At 43.4% G+C, this 20,328-nt stretch overlaps 1 protein-coding gene across 1 annotated transcript; it reads left to right on the top strand.

Annotated features, from left to right (window-relative positions):
• Positions 1-588: 588 nt before the first annotated feature.
• On the top strand, positions 589-16,138 carry msh2 (mutS homolog 2 (E. coli)). The gene is made up of 16 exons (XM_080456031.1): positions 589-816; positions 3,228-3,376; positions 3,573-3,857; positions 5,213-5,359; positions 6,805-6,954; positions 8,103-8,236; positions 8,794-8,993; positions 9,166-9,275; positions 9,723-9,846; positions 10,367-10,517; positions 10,861-10,958; positions 11,053-11,307; positions 11,980-12,184; positions 12,531-12,778; positions 14,159-14,325; positions 14,891-16,138. The coding sequence occupies exons 1-16, from the start codon at positions 609-611 to the stop codon at positions 15,065-15,067; spliced, it is 2,808 nt and encodes a 935-aa protein (XP_080312157.1). The 5' UTR covers positions 589-608; the 3' UTR covers positions 15,068-16,138.
• The last annotated feature ends 4,190 nt before the right edge of the window (positions 16,139-20,328 follow it).

Raw genomic sequence — 20,328 nt, 5'->3', positions numbered from 1 at the left:
GAACATGCTGGCCATTCATGGTACTGCAGCTTAGTACCTATACACGAACGAGCGAAAACGGTTTCGACCAATGGGCTCGACTCACGAGCATGCGCACGAGCTTGCGCACGGGGCTGCGCGCTTCTGTGACGCAAAACGCGTCACTGTGACGCAAAACGCGTCACAGAAGTGACGCGTTTGGAGCCCCAAATAGGCCTCGCCCACCAAATTTCCAACCCGGAAGAAGGGTTCAAACAGGCCCATGCGCTGGGTGAGCAACTCAATGCAAGTGGAAGGGAGGAGAATTCGGGTGCCCTCTCTATTATTTTTAACTCTATGCTTCCCACCCCCTCCCAGAAAAATATTAATACGCACGCGCGCGCGCGCGCGCGCGCGCACACACACACACACACACACACACACACACACACACACACACACACACACACACACACACACACAGTATGAGTACTGTGACTGTCCTGTAACTGTACACGGAACTATAAATTAAACATAGTTCACTTCCAACGCCTTTATTTTGAAACCCATGGATCGGAAGTGAAACTGGCTTGACTGAGCGCTAACACGTCATTTCCGGCGTCTCTCTGGCAGACGCGGGAGTTTCCAGCATGGCGGTGCAGCCTAAGCAGAATCTGTCCATGGACAGCGCAGCAGAACATGGCTTCCTCAACTTCTACTTCTCCATGCCGGAGAGGCCAGACACCACGTTCAGGGTCTTCGACCGCAACGACTACTTTACCGTGCACGGGAAGGACGCCGTGTTCGCGGCCAAGGAGGTTTTCAAAACAAACGCGGTCATCAAAAATCTGGGCTCAGGTTAGTGATAGTGATACTGTGTGTGCAATAATGGCTATCTACAAGTTGATTACATACACATTGTAGTGCTGCTGATGTTAATAATGCCAGTGGCTTTGCCGCGGGACATGTTTAAGTTCATGCTTTGCTGGACATGTTTTGTGTTCAATGCACTCTTTGCACTGCAAATTTGCAGTAGATAATTTTCACGTGTTCATGCTTTGCAGTAGATCAAGTTCATGTGTTCAACCCGTTGTGAGCTTGTAGATCAGCTATTTTTGGCTAATGTTCCCATCAGAATAGGGATGCTAGGGTTCAAGTGGTTAATGAAAGATTTGGAGACCCCCCTGTAGTAGCTCTGAGGACCCATAGCTCTGGTCTAGCTGTAGTATACAACCCTCGTAGACGTATTTATGATTCTGACGTTTTCAATCTAGGAGAGTTGTAGGGTTCACGCCCCATGGAGACCTGGACTTTCTGCACTATGCCCTGCAAAGTACTCCAAACGTGTACAAATTGAAAATAAAGGTTCTTACCTCAAAGCCCCAAATGTTAACTACTTCTACGGGGTAGTAGTTTAATGTAATAATCCATATCTTTCAATAAAGATGTGTTTTAATGCCGTCTGTGGCCGATTCTGTCGGAAGTTCCCAATGGGCGGTAGTGACGGGAAGTGAGGGGGCGCATCCGGTGAAACCCGGAATTACACTAAATGTAAACAGGAAGTAAACGAGGGTGAAAAAATGGCGTTCGGCCACAGACGACATTAAAACACTTCTTTGTTTAAAGATATGGATTATTACATTAAACTAATACCCCGTAGAAGTAGTTAACATTTGGGGCTTTGAGGTAAGCACCTTTATTTTCAATTTGTACACGTTTGGAGTACTTTGCGGGGCATAGTGCAGAAAGTCCAGGTCTCCATGGGGCGTGAACCCTACAACTCTCGTAGATTGAAAACGTCAGAATCATAAATACGTCTACGAGGGTTGTATACTACAGCTAGCTCTGGTCCATAGCCTGCCTTAGAAGGAGGCTATGGACCAGAGCTAAGGACTCCCTAGGGGTCCCGGTTGGACCCCCTGTTGAAGACCCTTGCTGTAAGGAATGCATGAACCCTGTGTGATTACCCCATACTTACAGTTAGTATTTACGGCCGTTTAGCTCAGTTGGTTAGAGCGTGGTGCTAATAACGCCAAGGTCGTGGGTTCGATCCCCACAATGGCCACTCTGTTTTTCATTATGAATTGAATAGAAAGGACCCCAATGGAAACAGGCCACAGGCTTTCATGGGTTTTTTTCTTAGCTGACCGTGTATTGAACTGTACTTTTCATGTGCTTTTTTCTGCAAACTTCTAATAAAGTAATCAATCAATCAATCAAAACGTTTAACAAACAAGGTAAATAGTCACATAAGTAGAGTGCGAAGGGATGCCATACCATGCTGTGATAAAGCTGGACACTTGTAGGCTACACACATTTTACAGATACTGTAAAATGACCAAACTTCCAAATACCTCACTTTCACCCAACTTATACATTTTTTATACTGATAATGCATGAAAGGGTATGCAACTTTTGCTCCATTCTATTCATGCTTTCTATGTTTTGCATAGGGCATTGCTAAATTCATGTTTATTTTTTTATCACTTTGTCAACTTATTAAAAGCTTTCATCACAATGGTTAAAGATTTAATACCACAACCTTCGTTTGTTACACAAGGTTCTATGGTGTAATGGTTAGCACTCAGGACTCTGAATCCTGCGATCCGAGTTCAAATCTCGGTAGGACCTATGTTTGGGTAAAATCTGGGTTTGGGTAAAAGAGAACCATATAGTACCAGACTAGAGAAACGGATACCAGGTAAACATTAAACCTAGCATATATCTAAACAACATGCTATCTAAAATATTGTTGTGGTCAACTTAAACTTCAAATCTACACAACAAAAGACATGAACAAGTCACTAACCAGCATATTGTGCAAAGACAACTTTGAAGATGTGAGTTTTCAGACTAGAATTGGGAGTTTATTCCATAGTTTGGGAGGCAGGAGGGAGAAGAGTCTAGGTCAGGAGGACATGCAAAGCGTTGTCCAGGGTGTTTTGTGGAAGTCAGAACCACAGTCTATATTAGCTCATCTAACTCATTAAGACCTGAGGACGATTCTACAAATGTCTTCTAAATCCTAACAGTTTTCTCAAAAACGTTTGTTGCTATATCAGTGGTTCTCATCCTTTTTCATGTCAAGGACCCCCAAAGTGAGCAGGGTGGGATTGGATCATGCCCTGACCCTTTGTTGACTAGTTGGCTGTCACCAGTTTTTGTACTGGATGCGGGCAACACCCGGAAGCTAAAATGCTTCATGGTATTTGCAGGACATGTCCATCGTTCATATTGTGTTCATTCATGCTTTGCACGTTTGTTGACAGGGAGCCGCAAGTTGGAGGGTGTAGTCCTGAGCAAGCTGAACTTTGAGGCCTTTGTGAGAGACCTACTGCTGGTGAGACAGTACAGAGTGGAGGTCTACAAGAACCACAGCAAGAACAGCAAAGAGCAGGACTGGAGAATTGAGTTCAAGGTAAACCAAAGTTCTGTGTATTAATGACATTTGTTTGTTAGTGCCTCGTAGGGCTGTCATGATCATGACATTTTACTGGATGATTAATTGTCATACAAATAATGGTGACTAAGGATTTAATTGGGTTTTTGCAATCAGGCAATTATGTAATAATTGTGACAGGCTCATGGTCTTTCATTTGTGTTCCAATCCTCAGGCGTCTCCGGGGAACTTGACTCAGTTTGAGGAGATTCTGTTCGGCAGTGGAGTGGGAGCAGAGGGCTGTGCCGGCGTGGTAGCCGTGCGCTTGGCTACCGGGGCGGACGGACACCGCACGGTGGGCGTGGGCTACGTGGACGCAGCCCAGAGGACCATGGGAGTGTGTGAGTTTCCCGACAGCGAGACCTTCTCCAATCTGGAGTCCCTGCTGGTGCAGATCAGCCCCAAGGAGTGTCTGCTAGCTCAGGGAGATGGCAACAGTGATGGCGCTAAGTTACGAGAGGTAATAAATTGTGTACTCCATCCATCCATCTTCAACCGCTTATCCGGAGTCGGGTCGCGGGGGCAACAGTTCCAGCAGAGAGCTCCAGACCTTCCTCTCCTGAGCAACATTAGCAACTTCCTCCTGGGGGATCCCGAGGCGTTCCCAGGCCAGTGTGGAGATGTAATCCGCCCATCTGGTCCTTGGTCTGCCCCGGGGTCTCCTCCCAGTGGGACGTGCAGCGAGGACCTCCCTAGGGAGACGCTCGGGAGGCATCCGTACTAGATGCCCGAACCACCTAAGCTGGCTCCTTTCCAAGCGAAGGAGCAGCGACTCTACTCCGAGTCTCTCCCGGGTGACCGAACTTCTCACCCTATCTCTAAGGGAGATGCCAGCCACCCGTCTGAGAAAACTCATTTCGGCCGCTTGTACCCGCGACCTTATTCTTTCGGTCATGACCCACACTTCATGACCATAGGTGAGAGTAGGAACGAAGATTGCTCGGAAGACCGAGAGCTTTGCCTTCTGGCTCAGCTCTCTTTTCGTCACCACAGTGCGGTACAGCGACTGCAATACCGCTCCTGCTGCTCCGATTCTCCGGCTGATCTCCTGCTCCGTCCTCCCCTCACTCGTGAACAAGACCCCGAGATACTTAAACTCCTTCACCTGGGGCAAAGCCTCATTCCCTACCCGGACTGCACAATCCACCGGTTTCCTGCTGAGATAAATTGTGTACTGGTATTTTTAAACTGAGAAAAATCTAATACAAAAAATATACATATACAAGACATACGTAGCCACATACAGAACAGCAGAAACAAAACACAACTACTATACAACAAAACAAACCCTAACAATTACCCACCCACCCATGCCCTAAGGGAAGTAGAATAAATTATTTAGCTCACGCAAATAGGAAAGAAAGAGAAAAAAGAAAATAGATGATAGAATAAAATTAATACAAAAATAATAGAGGGGGGGGATTGCTAGTCCTTAGTTGTATCGATTTGTGGTTTTGATGTACAAGAGAAACGGATCCCAGGTTCTGTAGACATTTTTCAGGAAACCTCTAACTGTAATGTTCTCTAGACATTTTTCAGGGAACCTCTTAACAATAAATTAAAACATTTCTCTAGGCACGTTGTTTCTGTCAGGAAGGTTAGCCGGAACATGGTACAAATACATGACCTCCCAATTAGAATGGATGGGACATCTATATTCCAGAACGTTGAATGAAAAATCACGTCTGTGTTTTCTTGGGTGTGCATGGAACGCACTGCACCAGCCCATTGATTCTCTCTGTTTTGAGTGCAGTGTGAACAATCAAGGGTCTGGTCTTTCTACAATGTAATGAGACGATGTGTGTCTTTGTGCAGGTGGTGCAGCGTGGAGGTATGCTGGTCTCTGACAGGAAGAAATCAGAGTTTAACAGCAAGGACATGGTGCAGGACCTGAACAGGCTGCTCAGAGCCAAGAAAGGACAGACCGTGGCAAGCAGCACACTGCCTGAGTTAGACAAACAGGTAAACGACTACAGTATTTAACCACTTGAGCCCTATTCTCTACTTCAATGTACAATGGTGTCATGCGGCGAAAATAGCCAATCTACAAGCTGGCAACACGTTACGTTGTGGGCTTGTAGATTGTATTTTTATAGCACCTTTGGAAACGCGGTTAGAAACGAAGCGATTTAAAAACAGTAGTGTTCAAAAGCAATGTAATGTAGAATATTGTCCACCAGGGGGACACCAGTGGCTCACCTGGTAAATAAGCTCAGTGGCTCACCACATAAATAACCCACTCACTGATTATCCAATACTTACAGTCAGTACTTACGGCCGTTTAGCTCAGTTGGTTAGAGCGTGGTGCTAATAACGCCAAGGTCGTGGGTTCGATCCCCACAATGGCCACTCTTTTTTTTCACTATGAATTGAATACAAAGGAAGGACCCCAATGGAAACAGGCCACAGGCTTTCATGTTTTTTTTTTTCTTAGCTGACCTTGCATTGAACTGTACTTTTCATGTGCTTTTTTCTGCAAACTTCTAATAAAGTATTCAATCAATCAATGAAAACGTTTAACAAACAAGGTAAATAGTCACATAAGTAGTGCAAAGAGAGCAATGTAGTACTAGACTAGAGAAACGGATACCAGGTAAACATCAAACCTAGCATCTGTCTAAACAACATGCCATCTAAAATATTGTTGTGGTCAACTTAGGAACAGTGCGGCCCGCATTATGCGAGGACCCCGCTCACCCGGCCCATGAACTGTTTGACCCGCTCCCCTCGGGCAAGAGGCCGCGGTCCATCAAAGCTAGAACTGAAAGGCTTAAATCCAGCCATACAGCCATAAACACACTTTAGCTGTTCTGCCTTGCTGTGCCGTTATACAGTATGTCATTGTCATGCTGCCATGTTATCTGTTTTGATAAATGCTGGATGCTACTGTTTTTAATATGCTGGTCAGTTTTAATTCACTGCACTTTAGGATGTTGTGCTTATTTTGATTTATTGATAGTTATTTTATTGTACACTGCTGGTCCTGAGTACGATTTTCGTTTCATATGCAAGCATGTAAATGGCAAATAATAAGTTAACCTATAAGGGACACAGATAGACCATAAGGTTATAGTCCTTCCCGCCAGCTGACCCTGGTTCAAATCCATCCCGAGTCTCCCTGCTGCATGTCTCTCGCCTTCCCTGTCTCTCACGGTCACCATCAGAAATAAAGCAGAGATGCCCCCGAAAAATGTAGAACTAAGACAAGCATTCACATTTTGGAGAAGTTGTAAATAGAAATTAGAACACGCACTAAACCAGTGCGTATTTGAGTATAAAAAAATTACTCATTTACGGGTCTGACCTCTGCTGGAACGCAGAAACAAAACTGTCAAATGCAGCCCAAAAACTAAGTTGTGATGAAAATACTGTTTGTGGTGTTTTGTGGTCTCGTCATGTGTCTGCAGGTGTCTATGTCATGCTTGGCGGCTGTGGTGCGTTTCTTGGACCTGCTGTCTGATGAGACCAACTTCAACTCCTTCAAACTGACCACCCTGGACCTGGGCCAGTACATGAGACTGGACAACGCCGCTGTGCTGGCTCTGAACCTCTTCCAGGTCAGAGCCAGTCTCATACCTATGATATGATCTCACATCCTGTGCATAGTTGTCATTAGGTACTGTAGGAGTAATTGCTCACGGGCAGGATTAAATGAACCCATTTAGAACTGAGGCAGATTCTACAAATGTCTTCTAAATCAGTAGTTCACAAACTTTTTCCTGCGAAGGACCCCCAAAATGATATGTATTTGGCCACGGACCACCATATGAAAATGTTTTGTGCCAGGGACCCCCAGAAGAGAAGATTTGTGTTAAAAGAAAAAATCAAAAAATTATTATAGTCTTTTCAAACACTTTCAAGAGAGAGACAACAATAATAAGTGTGGATTTGGACAACTGGACAAAGTAATGTGCTTAATTTCTAGTAATAGTGTGGCCTTTCCCCTCCTGTCAGTCATAGATCGTTGCAGATCTGGTCACGGTGCAGAAGGGATGTACAATCATACATGTTATTGATGACTGACATTAAAGGAGCATTAAGCCATTTTTCAACTTTTATCTCCAGCACAAAACGACACTGTCTAGACTCTAGACTTGTCCTCATAGATATAGAAACCTAGATACCTCATTGGCCTCTGCAGTTCGTTGGAGCAACTCGTATCGCGGCCGCCATTTTCGCGTAGGCAAACGGACACTCAAAGTGACTACTGGCCAATCACAGCGCTCACAGCGCGTTGACTACTGGCCAATCACAGTGTGTCTTTTCTAAGACCTGTCAGAATCTAGTTGTCCCGCCCCCACCTGCCTCTGATTGGCCTACCGAACGCCCCCTTCTGTGACACACGCGGAAGCTTCAGGGAAGCTTTCCTACGCTAAAATGGCCCCCGTGATACCAATGCCTCAGAGCCGAAGGAGGCGTCTACCTTTATATGGCTATGCTTGTCCTCTGTATTGCTCAGTTTCGCTGCAGGAACATGACCTTGTTCATTGGCCAAGGGAGAGATCTCTGGTGAGGAAGAATCTGAGCTGTTCATCTGAGAATCAAAGTATTGTTTGGGCCAGGGAAAGTTCCTGCAGTGATGGTTTACTATAGATGGTGTTTTAATTTTGTGCACTTCGTACAAATAAATGAATTTGAGTTTTACTCAACAATAATGCCTCACCTGGTTTCCTCTGTGACATTTTGGATCTGATTTGTTCTCCAGGGTTCACCTGACGACACGACTGGAGCCCATTCATTGGCCGGCCTGTTGAACAAGTGCCGAACACCGCAGGGCCAGCGATTGGTCAACCAGTGGATCAAGCAGCCGCTGATGGACAAGGCCAAGATAGAGGAAAGGTAACATGAAGAGGAGAACATTGCGTCCCTAAAAGTTTCAAAAACCCTCGTGGATTTGAGATGGTGGCAAAATGTACGTCATATGCTGCTGCTGCATGGACGCAGTAATTATTATTTGGCCTCAATGCATTAGTCTGGTGCTTTGTTTTTCTGTGAATACACAGTCAATTAGGCTCGTCAACTGTATTAAGCCACTTAATATTTCATATTGTTGCTGTCGGGCAGAAACCTTGTATCCATATTTAAACTTTTTATGTTTTATCGTAAAATAATGCCCTACATAATCATACAAGAGTAGTGAAAATAACCAATCTACAAGCTCACAACGCGATGCATCATAACACATTGAGAGCTTGTAGACGAGCAATTTTTTCTGTGACTAAATTACTACTTTGGATTTATTGGAACACAGGTACTTTTTTACAGATCCTGAAAAGTAACCGTTTTGGACATGTAGTACAAGCTTTCTGCCCGACTTTGGCAGTATGTTTGTTCAGCTGATGAAAAAGCTCTCTGTGTAAATGTGTGTGTGTGTGTGTGTGTGTGTGTGTGCGCAGGCTCGACCTGGTGGAGAGTTTTGTGTGCGACTCTGAGCTGAGGCAGACCTGCCAGGACGACCTGCTGCGGCGCTTCCCCGACCTCCACCGCTTGTCCAAGAAGCTCCACCGGCGCTCGGCCACGCTGCAGGACTGCTACCGCGTCTACCAGGCCGTGGGCCACATCCCGGGCCTCGTTACGGCCCTGGAGAGATACTCGGGTACGCGTATGGACTTTTCACTCACGTTTACGTACAGTGACCCAAAGGGTGTTCATCTAAACTTTAAAGTATGTGCAATATTATATTATTTATAAAGTCCCTTGCTGCAAAGTCCACCGTTCAGTCACTGTCAACAGCATTATTAGACCAAAATTGTGTGTGTGTGTTGCAGGCAGCTACGGGGCACTGATGGAGGCTGTGTTCCTGTCTCCTTTCAGAGACCTGCTGAATGACTTTGTCAAGTACCAAGAGATGGTAGAGACCACTCTGGATATGAACCAGGTCAGTCTCAATGAGACTCATACAGTATCTACATGAACGACAACCACTTTGTTGTGATTCTGTGTTATTGATCTTATAAAGCCTGTACGTCGTTGCACGCAGGTGTCATGCACCAAAAATCTGATCTGCAAGCTCGCAACATTGTATAAATCGGGTGGCATGCTGCGTTCACATTGAATATCCCCATTGCAAGCAAGAACTGTGTGGAGAGAGAACGAGAGTGGCACGCAAAAACGTATAAATGGTTGGTGCTTCTCTGCGTCAATGGAGTGCTGAAAAAAAGTTTAAGCCAGCTCTACTTTTATTTTGGGTGGGCGTCAGAAACCACAAATGTCGGGTGAAAATGGCTTCATAGGCTGTCGCTTTGTTGCTGCTGGTGTTAACACAGCATGTGGTGTGAAGCTGCAGTTACTGTATGTAAAGATAACTTTTTATTTGTGTGTGTAGGTGGACCACCATGAGTTCCTGGTCAAGGCCTCCTTTGACCCGGCGTTAAGTGAGCTGAGAGAGAACATGGACTCCCTGGAGACGAGCATGAAGGCAGTCCTGAACAGCGCAGCACGAGAACTGGGTAAACGCATAACGCACACATCGGGTGTTGAGCATTTATGCAGTACTGTATGACTAGCAGAGTAGCTGTGCCTGAAGCCCAGACGGGTAATATCTCCCTTGGCATTGGGTGGTATTCTGTGGAGGGGTCGTAGGTTAGGCTTGTATACAGGTGCTTAGACATTCATGGATTTGTTATTAACCAAGATGTCATTGATCGATCAAATCAATTCATGTTAGTTTCTAGATGTTCTCTAACCACTTAAACCCTTTATTCTTAGTTTAAGGATGTCCCCCAGGGGTCTATACTAGTTCCCCTCTTTTTTCCCTCTACACTAAATATCTTTGCCGAAAATAGCAGCTCTATTAGCTCACAATGTGATGTGTTGGATGCTAGGGTTCATGTGGTTATTATCTCATTGTGTAGGATGTGAGAACTTTTTTTTTCCACTTAAGATGATGTTAGTCCGTCCCTTCCCACTTTCTCTGTGCAAATAAACGGAATGTAAACAACCCCCCCTCTGCTGTGTGTGTGTGTTCAGGACTGGATGCAGGGAAGACGGTGAAGCTGGAGTCCAATGCCATGCTGGGCTTTTACCTGAGGGTGACCTGTAAGGAGGAGAAGGGCCTGCGGAACAACAAGAAGTTCACTACGCTGGACGTGCAGAAGAACGGAGTGCGCTTCACTAACGGGTCTGTAAGACAGCAACACAAGAAAACATTGTTACCTAGCTAGCTATTTACAGTAGCTAGCTAGCCTACAATTTAGTTTTTAGTTTTTAGGTTGTTGTGACTTTGAACCCACGCCTTCTTAGTTGTTGTTTTTCAGCGGGGGGGAAAAAAAGCCCGATGCTACCTTCTTACTGATGTAAATAGTTGACTGATTGTTGTTGTTTTCACCCTTCTCCAAGCAACAATACATTGTGTTGAAACAGTCTGTATCACTCACACGCTCCTGCAAAACAGCCATACGGCACACTCTGACCATGTCTGTCTGTGTGTGTGTGTGTTCGTTCATGTGTGCACGTGCCCACAGTAAGCTGAGCGCTCTGAACGAGGAGTACACCAAGAGCAGAGAGGAGTACGAGGAAGCTCAGAATGCCATCGTCAAAGAGATCATCAGCATTGCCTCAGGTGAAAATCTTTTATTGCCTGCTGCTCGTCATTTTCAAACCAAACAAAAACGTTTCATCTCTCTCCAACCTGTGCTTCTCCAAACCACCGCCAGGCTACGTGGATCCTCTCCAGACTCTGAGCGACGTCGTGGCCCAGCTGGACGCGGTGGTCAGCTTCGCCGTGGCGTCTGTCTCGGCCCCGGTGCCCTTCGTCAGGCCCCAGCTCCTGGAGGAGGGCAGCGGCGGCGGCAGGCGCCTGGAGCTCCACCAGGCCAGACATCCCTGCATGGAGACGGACGCCGACACCGCCTTCATTCCCAACGACATCAGCTTCACCCAGGGAGAGAAGAACTTCTACATCATCACAGGTGCATGGATTAAAGTTTGGAGTCGCCACGACTGATTGCAGTCATTTTTTTCTCATTTTAAGAGTGTTAGAATGGGTCGAACTAGCAATAGAATGAATGTAGAACAGCAAGAACATGGTTTAGAATGATAATTCCACAACATAATTCTCCATATTGTGCTAATTGTTGAGGAAACACTTCAATTATTTATTCAATAATTACAACAAATTTATGTTGCTATATACTGTACATAGCAACAAGAACCCCAAAAGTTAAGTATAGGTATAGTTACAAATAGGGGTTCCTGCCCAAAATGGGTTAAACAAATCACAGATTGGGACGGCCAACAAACGATTAGTTTTTGCTTAAAAGTGTACAAAGGCCTTGCACTTTATTTTATTTGTTTCATGGCAGACGCATGTATATGAAAAATTGTATGTGTGTGTATATATACCGTATATACACACATACAATGCGTTCTAACACACAGATCCTCTCTGTATTTGAAATATTGGGAAAGAAACATAATGTTAGAAATGGCAACTTTTTTCCACAAGTGATACAGTATATGGTAATTCAAGCAAAATGCCAGACGTGTTCCTACTGCAATATGCCATCAGACATTGCCATCATGCATACTCATGCCATTCCGAAATGTTCACTAACGCCCTGGTCTCTGGCCACGCCCTTCAGGTCCAAATATGGGCGGAAAGTCCACCTTCATCCGTCAAGTGGGTGTGATCTCTCTGATGGCTCAGATTGGCTGCTTCGTGCCGTGTGAGAAGGCGGAGATCAGTGTGATTGACAGCGTGCTGGCCAGAGTGGGAGCAGGGGACAGTCAGATGAAAGGCGTGTCCACCTTCATGTCCGAGATGCTGGAGACTGCTACCATTCTAAGGTACACACACACTCTTATAAAACAATGATTGTGTTCAGTCAGTCTAATGCAAAAGCTAAATTATTATTAGACTATAATTTTAAGCTTATCTATCTACATCAGTGTAAATCAGCAATTTTCCGCTTGAAGGTTAAAGTAATTAACACCAATTATCCCTATATTTGTGTTGCTGTATTGAACTGGGACAGGGTGGTATAGTAGTAGGAGGAACTGTATTTTTGTTTGCATTTCAGTTTTATGTCTCAGATCTTTCTCTGTATATATATATTTTTTTATATGCATAAAATTAAGGATTTAAAAAAAGACATCACCACATTTATGACTAAAATCAATCCTTTGCTTCCAGGTCTGCGACAGAGAGGTCTCTCATCATAATCGACGAGCTGGGCAGGGGCACGTCCACCTACGACGGCTTCGGCCTGGCCTGGGCCATCAGCGAGCACATCGCCTCCAAGATCGGCTGCTTCTGTCTGTTCGCCACCCACTTCCACGAGCTGACCGCGCTGGCCACCCAGCAAGCCACCGTGCACAACCTGCACGTCACCGCCCTCACCACCAAGGACAACATCACCATGCTGTACAGGGTCAGGCCAGGTGGGTGGAGCTGGAGCCATGAGCTGCGTTTTTTTTATTGAACCCATTCAATGCGGGAACGTATCTGTCATTTTAAGATTTCTTTGGATACAAAAAATAATAATTTTGAAAAACAAATCGTGAAAATGTGTGCAAATCTTTAAATATATATCACTTTTAACTCAAATATTTGCTTCTGGGGGTCCCTGGAACAAAATATTTTGAGATGGGCGGTCCGCAGGCCATTTTGGGTGGTCCACAATGATTGGGTAGCACCTAGGGCGCGAGTCATCTAGAGCAGCGTTCGTCTTTGTGTGTGTCTGTGGCTCATCTCACAGACCACTGGCCAGATCAGAGCAACATTTATTGTGTACGCTGCCAGTAGGCCAAGGAAGTAAATTCCCAAATTCATAATCAAATAATTAACAACTGGGTTTGAATCTGGCTTTGTCGAGCATCTACTGTATATGAACACAATTGCCCGTGTTCGGTGGAGGGAAGCCGGGCGGAGAGGGTTATATCACTGCACGTATTCCTATGGGCTGGGGCGGCACCCGTCAGCATGCAGGGAGTGTTGGGCGGGAGGCAGCAGTGATGACACACACATTCTGTGTGGGGAGGCATTAATTGGCAACGACTAAATTGGATAGAAAAAGGGGTAAAAAACACCAAAACGTAATAAATGAACAACTTTCAACCAATGCATTGCACAGTGATGTATGCAAGGCATAATTGACGGTGAGCCAGTCATTATTGAGAAATAAACACCAACGATGATATGATAAGATCCTGAAGCAAAGCGGTGGGGTCTTATGATCTTGAAGGGTCCTGCTTATTACACGGCTACTTAATAAAGAAATGAATAAATTGACCCAAAAGTAACAAAACTAAGGATTTCATTGCTTACGTTAATGAAAGTATTCCATTAATTTATGCCAGGTCACGGAGCGTCCAATGCAACACGTCGCCTCGGAAAACAGGAAGTGTTGATCAATTAGAATACATTTTTTGGTTACTGCATTGTCTATTTCTCGCTTCAAATGTTTTCAAAAACATTCTTGAGAGCAATGTTTTGCTGTAAATGACATTGTGTGTTTGTTTATAGCTGCCATATTGGGTATGGCAAAAATCAAGCAGTGCAGCAGGTGGCGCTCTGAGCCTTTGATTAAAGACAGCAGTCTGTTATTGAGCCCAGCGGTTATTATTCAGAAATAACACGCCGCTGAATTCAATCATGATTGACTAATCAGAATCAAGCATTCAACCAAGCCCTGTAATAAATGTGGTTAAAACCCATTCAAAACACTTTATTTGTGAGAAGTGCACAGATGAGTGAGAGGGGAAAAAAACAAAACAGAATCATAAACATGACGACTGGTGTGTTGTTGTGCGTGCACACAGGTGTGTGTGATCAGAGCTTTGGAATCCACGTCGCCGAGCTCGCCAGCTTCCCGCCATCTGTGGTCGCCATGGCGAAGGAGAAGGCTGCCGAGTTGGAGGAGTTCCAAGAGCCGGAGTCAGGCGAGAGCGAGGAGCCTGAGGCCAAGAGACGGCGCTCAAACAAACAGGTTTGTTGAGATTGAGATCCGCCATTTACAAAACGGATGGCTATGTCTTTCTTCTCCCTTATACAGTGCCTTGCAAACGCAGCAGCCTTCAAAGTAGTCAGATGTGTCTGTATCACAAATGATAAATTGCATTTTTCTTGTAATATTTTATTTTAAAAGACTTGCCCTCAAAATCCATTTTTAAAGTGACATTGATTGTATGGGAGTATTTTGTCGGAAAAATAAACAACTGAAAAACGGCTGACTTATATTTACTGTAGTTTCGGAAGGAAATAGCCGATCTACAAGCCAGAGTGGAGCAGGCAGAAATGGCAGATCTACAATCTCTTCATCCGTTGTGATGTGTTGTGAGCTTGTAAATCTGCTATCTTCGAAACATATTGAAACGTTTTGGAAAATGTTCGCCCATAGTAATAACATGGCCAGAATAGGGATTTTCGGTTGAAAAGGTGGTTAAACAAAATCCTATTGGTGAATGTGAATACACAGTAAGTATTGTCCAGGCTTCTTGCTGGGCTGTCACCTGAACCATCGTGAATCCTTTGGTTTGTCTCTCTTCGTGTAGGAAGGTGAGGCGCTGATACACGACTTCCTGGAGATGGTCAAGCTACTTCCTGCTGCTACCATGACTGATGACGAGTTGAAGGCGGAGCTTAAGAAGATGAAGGCTGAGCTTACTGCCAAATGCAACGGCTACATCGCAGAGATCCTGGCACGCTGTCGTCTCATGCACACGCCATGAGTTGGACGGACAGACAGACAGACAGACAGACAGACAGACAGGCAGGCAGACAGACACTCGTTCACACATTGCCAGTGTTGGTGGGATTTGGATGGCAAACCGTTAGTCTCAGAATGTTCTGAATTAGAGGATGGCACTTTAACCACTTGAACCCTAGCGTCAATATTCTGGGGTGAACATTCGGCTGTTTTCGGCGAAGACGTTTGGTGTAGAGGGGAAAAAGGAGGTGTCTTAGTATAAAACCCCTGGGGGACTCCGGTCGACTAAGTCAGTGGTTCTCAACCTTTTCAGGCCGTGACCCCCCAAAATAATCATATTTGAACTGGGGACCCACCTTGATAAGTACTTGGAATGTAGGAGTTGACTCTGTTCCACAGGCAAAGATTGTGAGTTGCGAGGCGCTGTGAGCTTGTAGATCGTTTTTTTTTGCCTCTTATATATTTTTTTAATTTGGCAAATGTTTGACCAGTGTATAGTTTGTTGATGACTTTTGATGCAGTAATTTGTATTAAAAAGGTCCTAAAAGTCCTTAAATTATCATTTCACTGTCATCTGGGGACCCCCCACAGGTTGAGAACCACAGGACTAGGTATGTAGGTTTTAAGTGGTTAAAGGTTCTCCAGGAGGAACCACACAAACTTTGGCCTGATGCATTCTCTATCCTCCTCCATTGATATCCTTGTTAGTACAATATTGTACTCATAAATGTTGTAAGCTTTGACACGCATTAGAAAACTCATTGTATTTCTTTCTGATAGTCATAACCTGCAATGCACCCTTTTGAGCAGCAGGGGACGGCACATATCTGTGTCACTAGAGATCACTCTCTATACGACAAAAGTCATTGAGTTGTTGAAGACTAGACCCTCTGTACACTGCATCAGTTTGCAGTTAAAGCCTCCTCTCAGGACCTGGGGAAAGGAAAAGGTTAGTGATGGGAATATAATACAACAAGCAGGCATAATTTTCACCTTTCAAAATAAGGTTTTCAACAACGGTTCATCCGCAGCTATTGTGTTCTCACTAACTGATGCCAATTCAATAAAGAGAGGTATGTCCATGTTCTGTTGAGTTGTTCCTCAATTGTTCTTATTTGTATAAAACAACAAAAAAAAGCATAATATATGTTAAGCACGCAGACAGACAAAATGATTTCAAAAAGGATAAATGAATAATGTGTATCAGATGGATCATTTGAAATGCAGACATTGATTTTACACGAAATCTACGGACAACCAGCTTAAGTGTCCCCAGTTTTCGTATTTACATGGCTAGCTATGCAAAAACAGTCTCCCGGTATCTGTAGGTATTAATCTCATCCTCCTCTCCGAAAGAGTTTGAATGTCTGGCTCTGTCAGTAAATCTTGGGGGAAACCATCAGATGACAGCCCTTCCATGTGACATTGACAATTTGGCTGATATATAACGGTATATATATATTTTTTTAAATACATCTACAGAATGTATTTGACCTGGATTGTGAAATATCTGATAGTTTCAAAGCTATGTACACATTTAAGTTAAGACCTGGGGCTTATTCTACAAAATGCCTTCTAAATCAATAGTTCTCAAACTTCTTCGTGCCGAGGACCTCCAAAATTATATATGTTTGGCCGCGGACCCATCTGAAAATGTTTTGTGCCGGGGACCCCACCAGTAGAGAACATTTTGTGCTTTAAAGACTTAAAAATGTACAAGCTTGCAGCGTGGCACAAAGTGACGCGCTGTGAGCTTGTATATCTGCTATTTTTGAATAGCTAACACTAAAAACGAGAGTGACCGATGCTTTCCCGGTTTTAATGGATTAAACCTAATTACTAAGCCAACACCAAACCCTCTGATGGACATTATTCTTATCGATATGCAGAGCTGGATCCCTGAACGGGCCTGTCGGCCCCAGGTCCCAAAAGGTCTATAGATGTAAACATACTGAATATCGAGTGTATTAGACTTTCCAATAATCAGGGGATTTCAACGGGATGACTGACGTATAATCTCACTCCCCATAATACGATGTGCCTTGGGATTCTGTGACAACCACACAATACTGCAATATATACAACTATGCAATATACCTGGTTACTCAGCCTGTTGGTGCACAGACCATTATGCTCCTTGTGAGCAGGACCTGGGTTCGAATCCAACCCTGTTTTGTCTCGCATCGTGTATATTTTCTCATATTCATCTAGATTGTTTTGAAATTGTTCTGACATTATCCACTTCGGACTGGCTTACACCAGTACTTCTCAAACCTTTTAAAGTCAAAGACCCCGAATTGATATGCATTTGTCTGCGGACCTCCATCTGAAAATAAAATTCAAATTATTTAACACTTAACAAATTATTTAACAAGAGATAGCTTGTATATCTCTTAAAGTAGTTAAAATTATTGTGATGCTGTATTCACACATTTTGCCGGGGACCCCCTGGAACCCCGACAAGGACCCCTGAGGGTCCCTGGACCCCACTTTGAGAACCACCCGCCCGGCCTACACCACAACACAGGTCTGTCGGGGTAAGCAGGCATGTCTGTGTGCGTGCAAATCTAACTATCAAACCTGTTTTAACAAGCAGTTGGAATGACGGGAAGAACCCAGCCCTGGCCTTAGGTGACTCTCACAGCTTTTATTACTGTGTGTGCTTGCTTTGGTGGAAGAAAGACAATTGCAATTAAATTATATTCAGTTGAAAGGGATCTCAAAGACACTCTGTTAGGATGGAGTTTGTTTACTTGTTGGCACCTTTTGACATTTTCTCATTAAACGTGAGGACAGTTTAACCCCTTAAGCCCTATTTTATACTACTACAACACCATTGAGAAGGTCTTCAGCGTGTAGCTACAAGGAGGCTGTCCCGAGTCCTCTCATGGAAATTGCATTGGAAGGGGAAAATGGTTTATTACCCTTTTCTTGATGAAAACCACGAAAAAAACTACAACAAACCCATGACAATGCAGCCTTGTGATTATTCATATTTTATTCTCATACAATCACTTTTTCTTTAACCATACATGAGGGATGGACATCATTTAAACAAGCTACTGCCGAAACTCATGACGTTGTCCATCGTGCTGTCAGCTGCCTTGTCCACTGCCGCGCCAGTTACTGCGTCCCCAATCGCTCCAGAGATCTTGTCCCCGATACCTGGGTGACGACATTTCAGTGGAGCAGTGAGATGCAAGCAGTAATGGAAGAAGTACTTGCATGTTTTTCTTAAGTAAAAGTATCAATACCCTATTGTAGAAATAGTCTGTTACAAGTAAAAGTCTGGAATTCTAAATTTACTTGAGTAAAAAAAAGTACAAAAGTATTGCTATCAAAATGTACTTAAAGTACCAAAAGTAGAAAGTACTCATTATGCAGAATGTCCCGTTTTCGTATGTATAAAAATCTTTTGAAAATAGCAGATCTACAAGCTCACAACTTTGCGATGCGTTGTGAGCTTGTAAATCTGCAATTTTTTAAATAGCTTAAGTGTATATATATATATATATATATATATATATATATATATATATATATATATATATATATATATATATATATATATATATATATATATATATATATATATATAGGGCTGAAGTGGTTAATGCATGTTTTGTTGTAATAATCCAAATCTACAAAGTAACTAGTAACTAAAGTTTTCAAATATCTATAGTGGAGTAAAAGTACAATATTTGGATCCGAGATGTAGTGGAGTAGAAGTAAAGTTATTGAAAATTGGAAGTACTCCAGTAAAGTAAAAATACCTCAGAGTTGTACTTAAGTACAGTACTTCAGTAAATGTGCTTAGTTACTTTCCACCACTGGATTCAGGAAGCTTTATTGTCCACTATTTACCAGCCACCCAGTATTTAGTCATGCTGGTAAAAACCAAACATCTGACTAGACGGGTAAGACAGGTAAAATTAGAAATAAAAAACAGGGACAAAGTAGATAAACACAAGTGATTCTGTGGGACAGATCAAGTAAAACCAGTTGGAAAGCGTTAAGTGCCAGGTTCATTCTACATAATTAGTGTAATTGTGCTTCATGGGTTTGGTTTAAAAGGCCATCTCCTGTAGTCCATTTCCTCTATTAAATCATGACTCAAAAACGTGAAGAATAGATCAAATCAAATCACCTTGTTCTGCTGCCTTTTCATCCTTGTTTCCTTCATCCTTCTTTCCTCCGAGCAACTCGCCAACCTTTGTTTGCGCTGCATCAGCTGGGGAGCAGGTATTGAGAAAAAAGGCACATCATTTCACAATGCACATGCACTGTCCTTAGGGCCCACTCTTCCTATTACCCTGTCTGGTTACAAGAAGAGTGGGCACTTCGATGTAAAATGTGCTATTTTGTCCAAAATGTTACAAAAATATATATATATAGTTGAAAAATGGTCTTAAGTAATGTAAAGTACTTTAAGTACACATGATTTGAACATGCACGGTACATCATTGTCAGACTTAAATGTACCCGTCAACTTCTTGTTTATACTCAAAATGATTGTGTTTACACAGGTTTTGTAATAATTTGTAGCAATTGAAGAAATATTAGACCTTAGAATTGTCAAATGTTCAATCATGTTCTAATCATGTATACTTTACATTACTCCAAATGTTATTATTTATTAACATGTTGGACCAAATGGCCAATTTTACATCGAGGTTCCACTCTTCCTTTGTGCACACTCTTCCTGTTACACACTGTCTGATCTGACAATGAAACTTATGACGTTATTTAAGTCCATCTTTACACTCTCAGAGTTAAATTGACGTGTAGAGTGGAAAATCACATCATTATCTTAAGGGAATAATAACTATTAATATCTCACCAGCTTTATCGATCATGCTGTTGACTCCAGACTGTAAACCTTCCATTTCAGCTGCCTTGTATTGTCAGATGATGCCTTCCTGGTGCGAGAAAATGTTGTGTGCGTGGAAAATGGCAGTGTGTGTGTAGTCTCATCACCCACACACCCACACCCCTGATCTTCTGCTGGCAATAAACACACCCATAATGACACACGTGCCAATTTTGTTTCTGAATACACCGGTTCAGGCATCTACAGAAACATTCTACCTGACAGGTTGATGTGCAAACAATTGTCTGGAGATGCTATAAGTGAAGTCATGTGTCTTAGGACCACAATGGACTTTTTTTGTGTTTAGCCCAAATGTCTGACTGTACTAATAAAGTAGTAATAAAGTATTCAATCAATCAATGCAAAACGAGTAAAATGAAATTAAGCTAAAAGGGAAACAATTTGGTTTACTG

Source organism: Gymnoscopelus braueri (genome assembly GCF_963280865.1).
Source record: "Gymnoscopelus braueri genome assembly, chromosome: 17".
NCBI lineage: Eukaryota > Metazoa > Chordata > Actinopteri > Myctophiformes > Myctophidae > Gymnoscopelus > Gymnoscopelus braueri.
The sequence above is the reverse complement of the archived record's forward strand: the minus strand, read 5'-3'. Positions and strand labels throughout refer to the sequence as shown.

Coding starts and splice junctions, on each gene's coding strand:
- msh2 (XM_080456031.1), top strand. CDS start 609: ATGGCGGTGCAGCCTAAGCAGAATCTGTCCATGGACAGCGCAGCAGAA. Junction 3,858..5,212: donor ATGGCGCTAAGTTACGAGAG/GTAATAAATTGT, acceptor GTCTTTGTGCAG/GTGGTGCAGCGTGGAGGTAT. Junction 9,276..9,722: donor CCACTCTGGATATGAACCAG/GTCAGTCTCAAT, acceptor TTGTGTGTGTAG/GTGGACCACCATGAGTTCCT.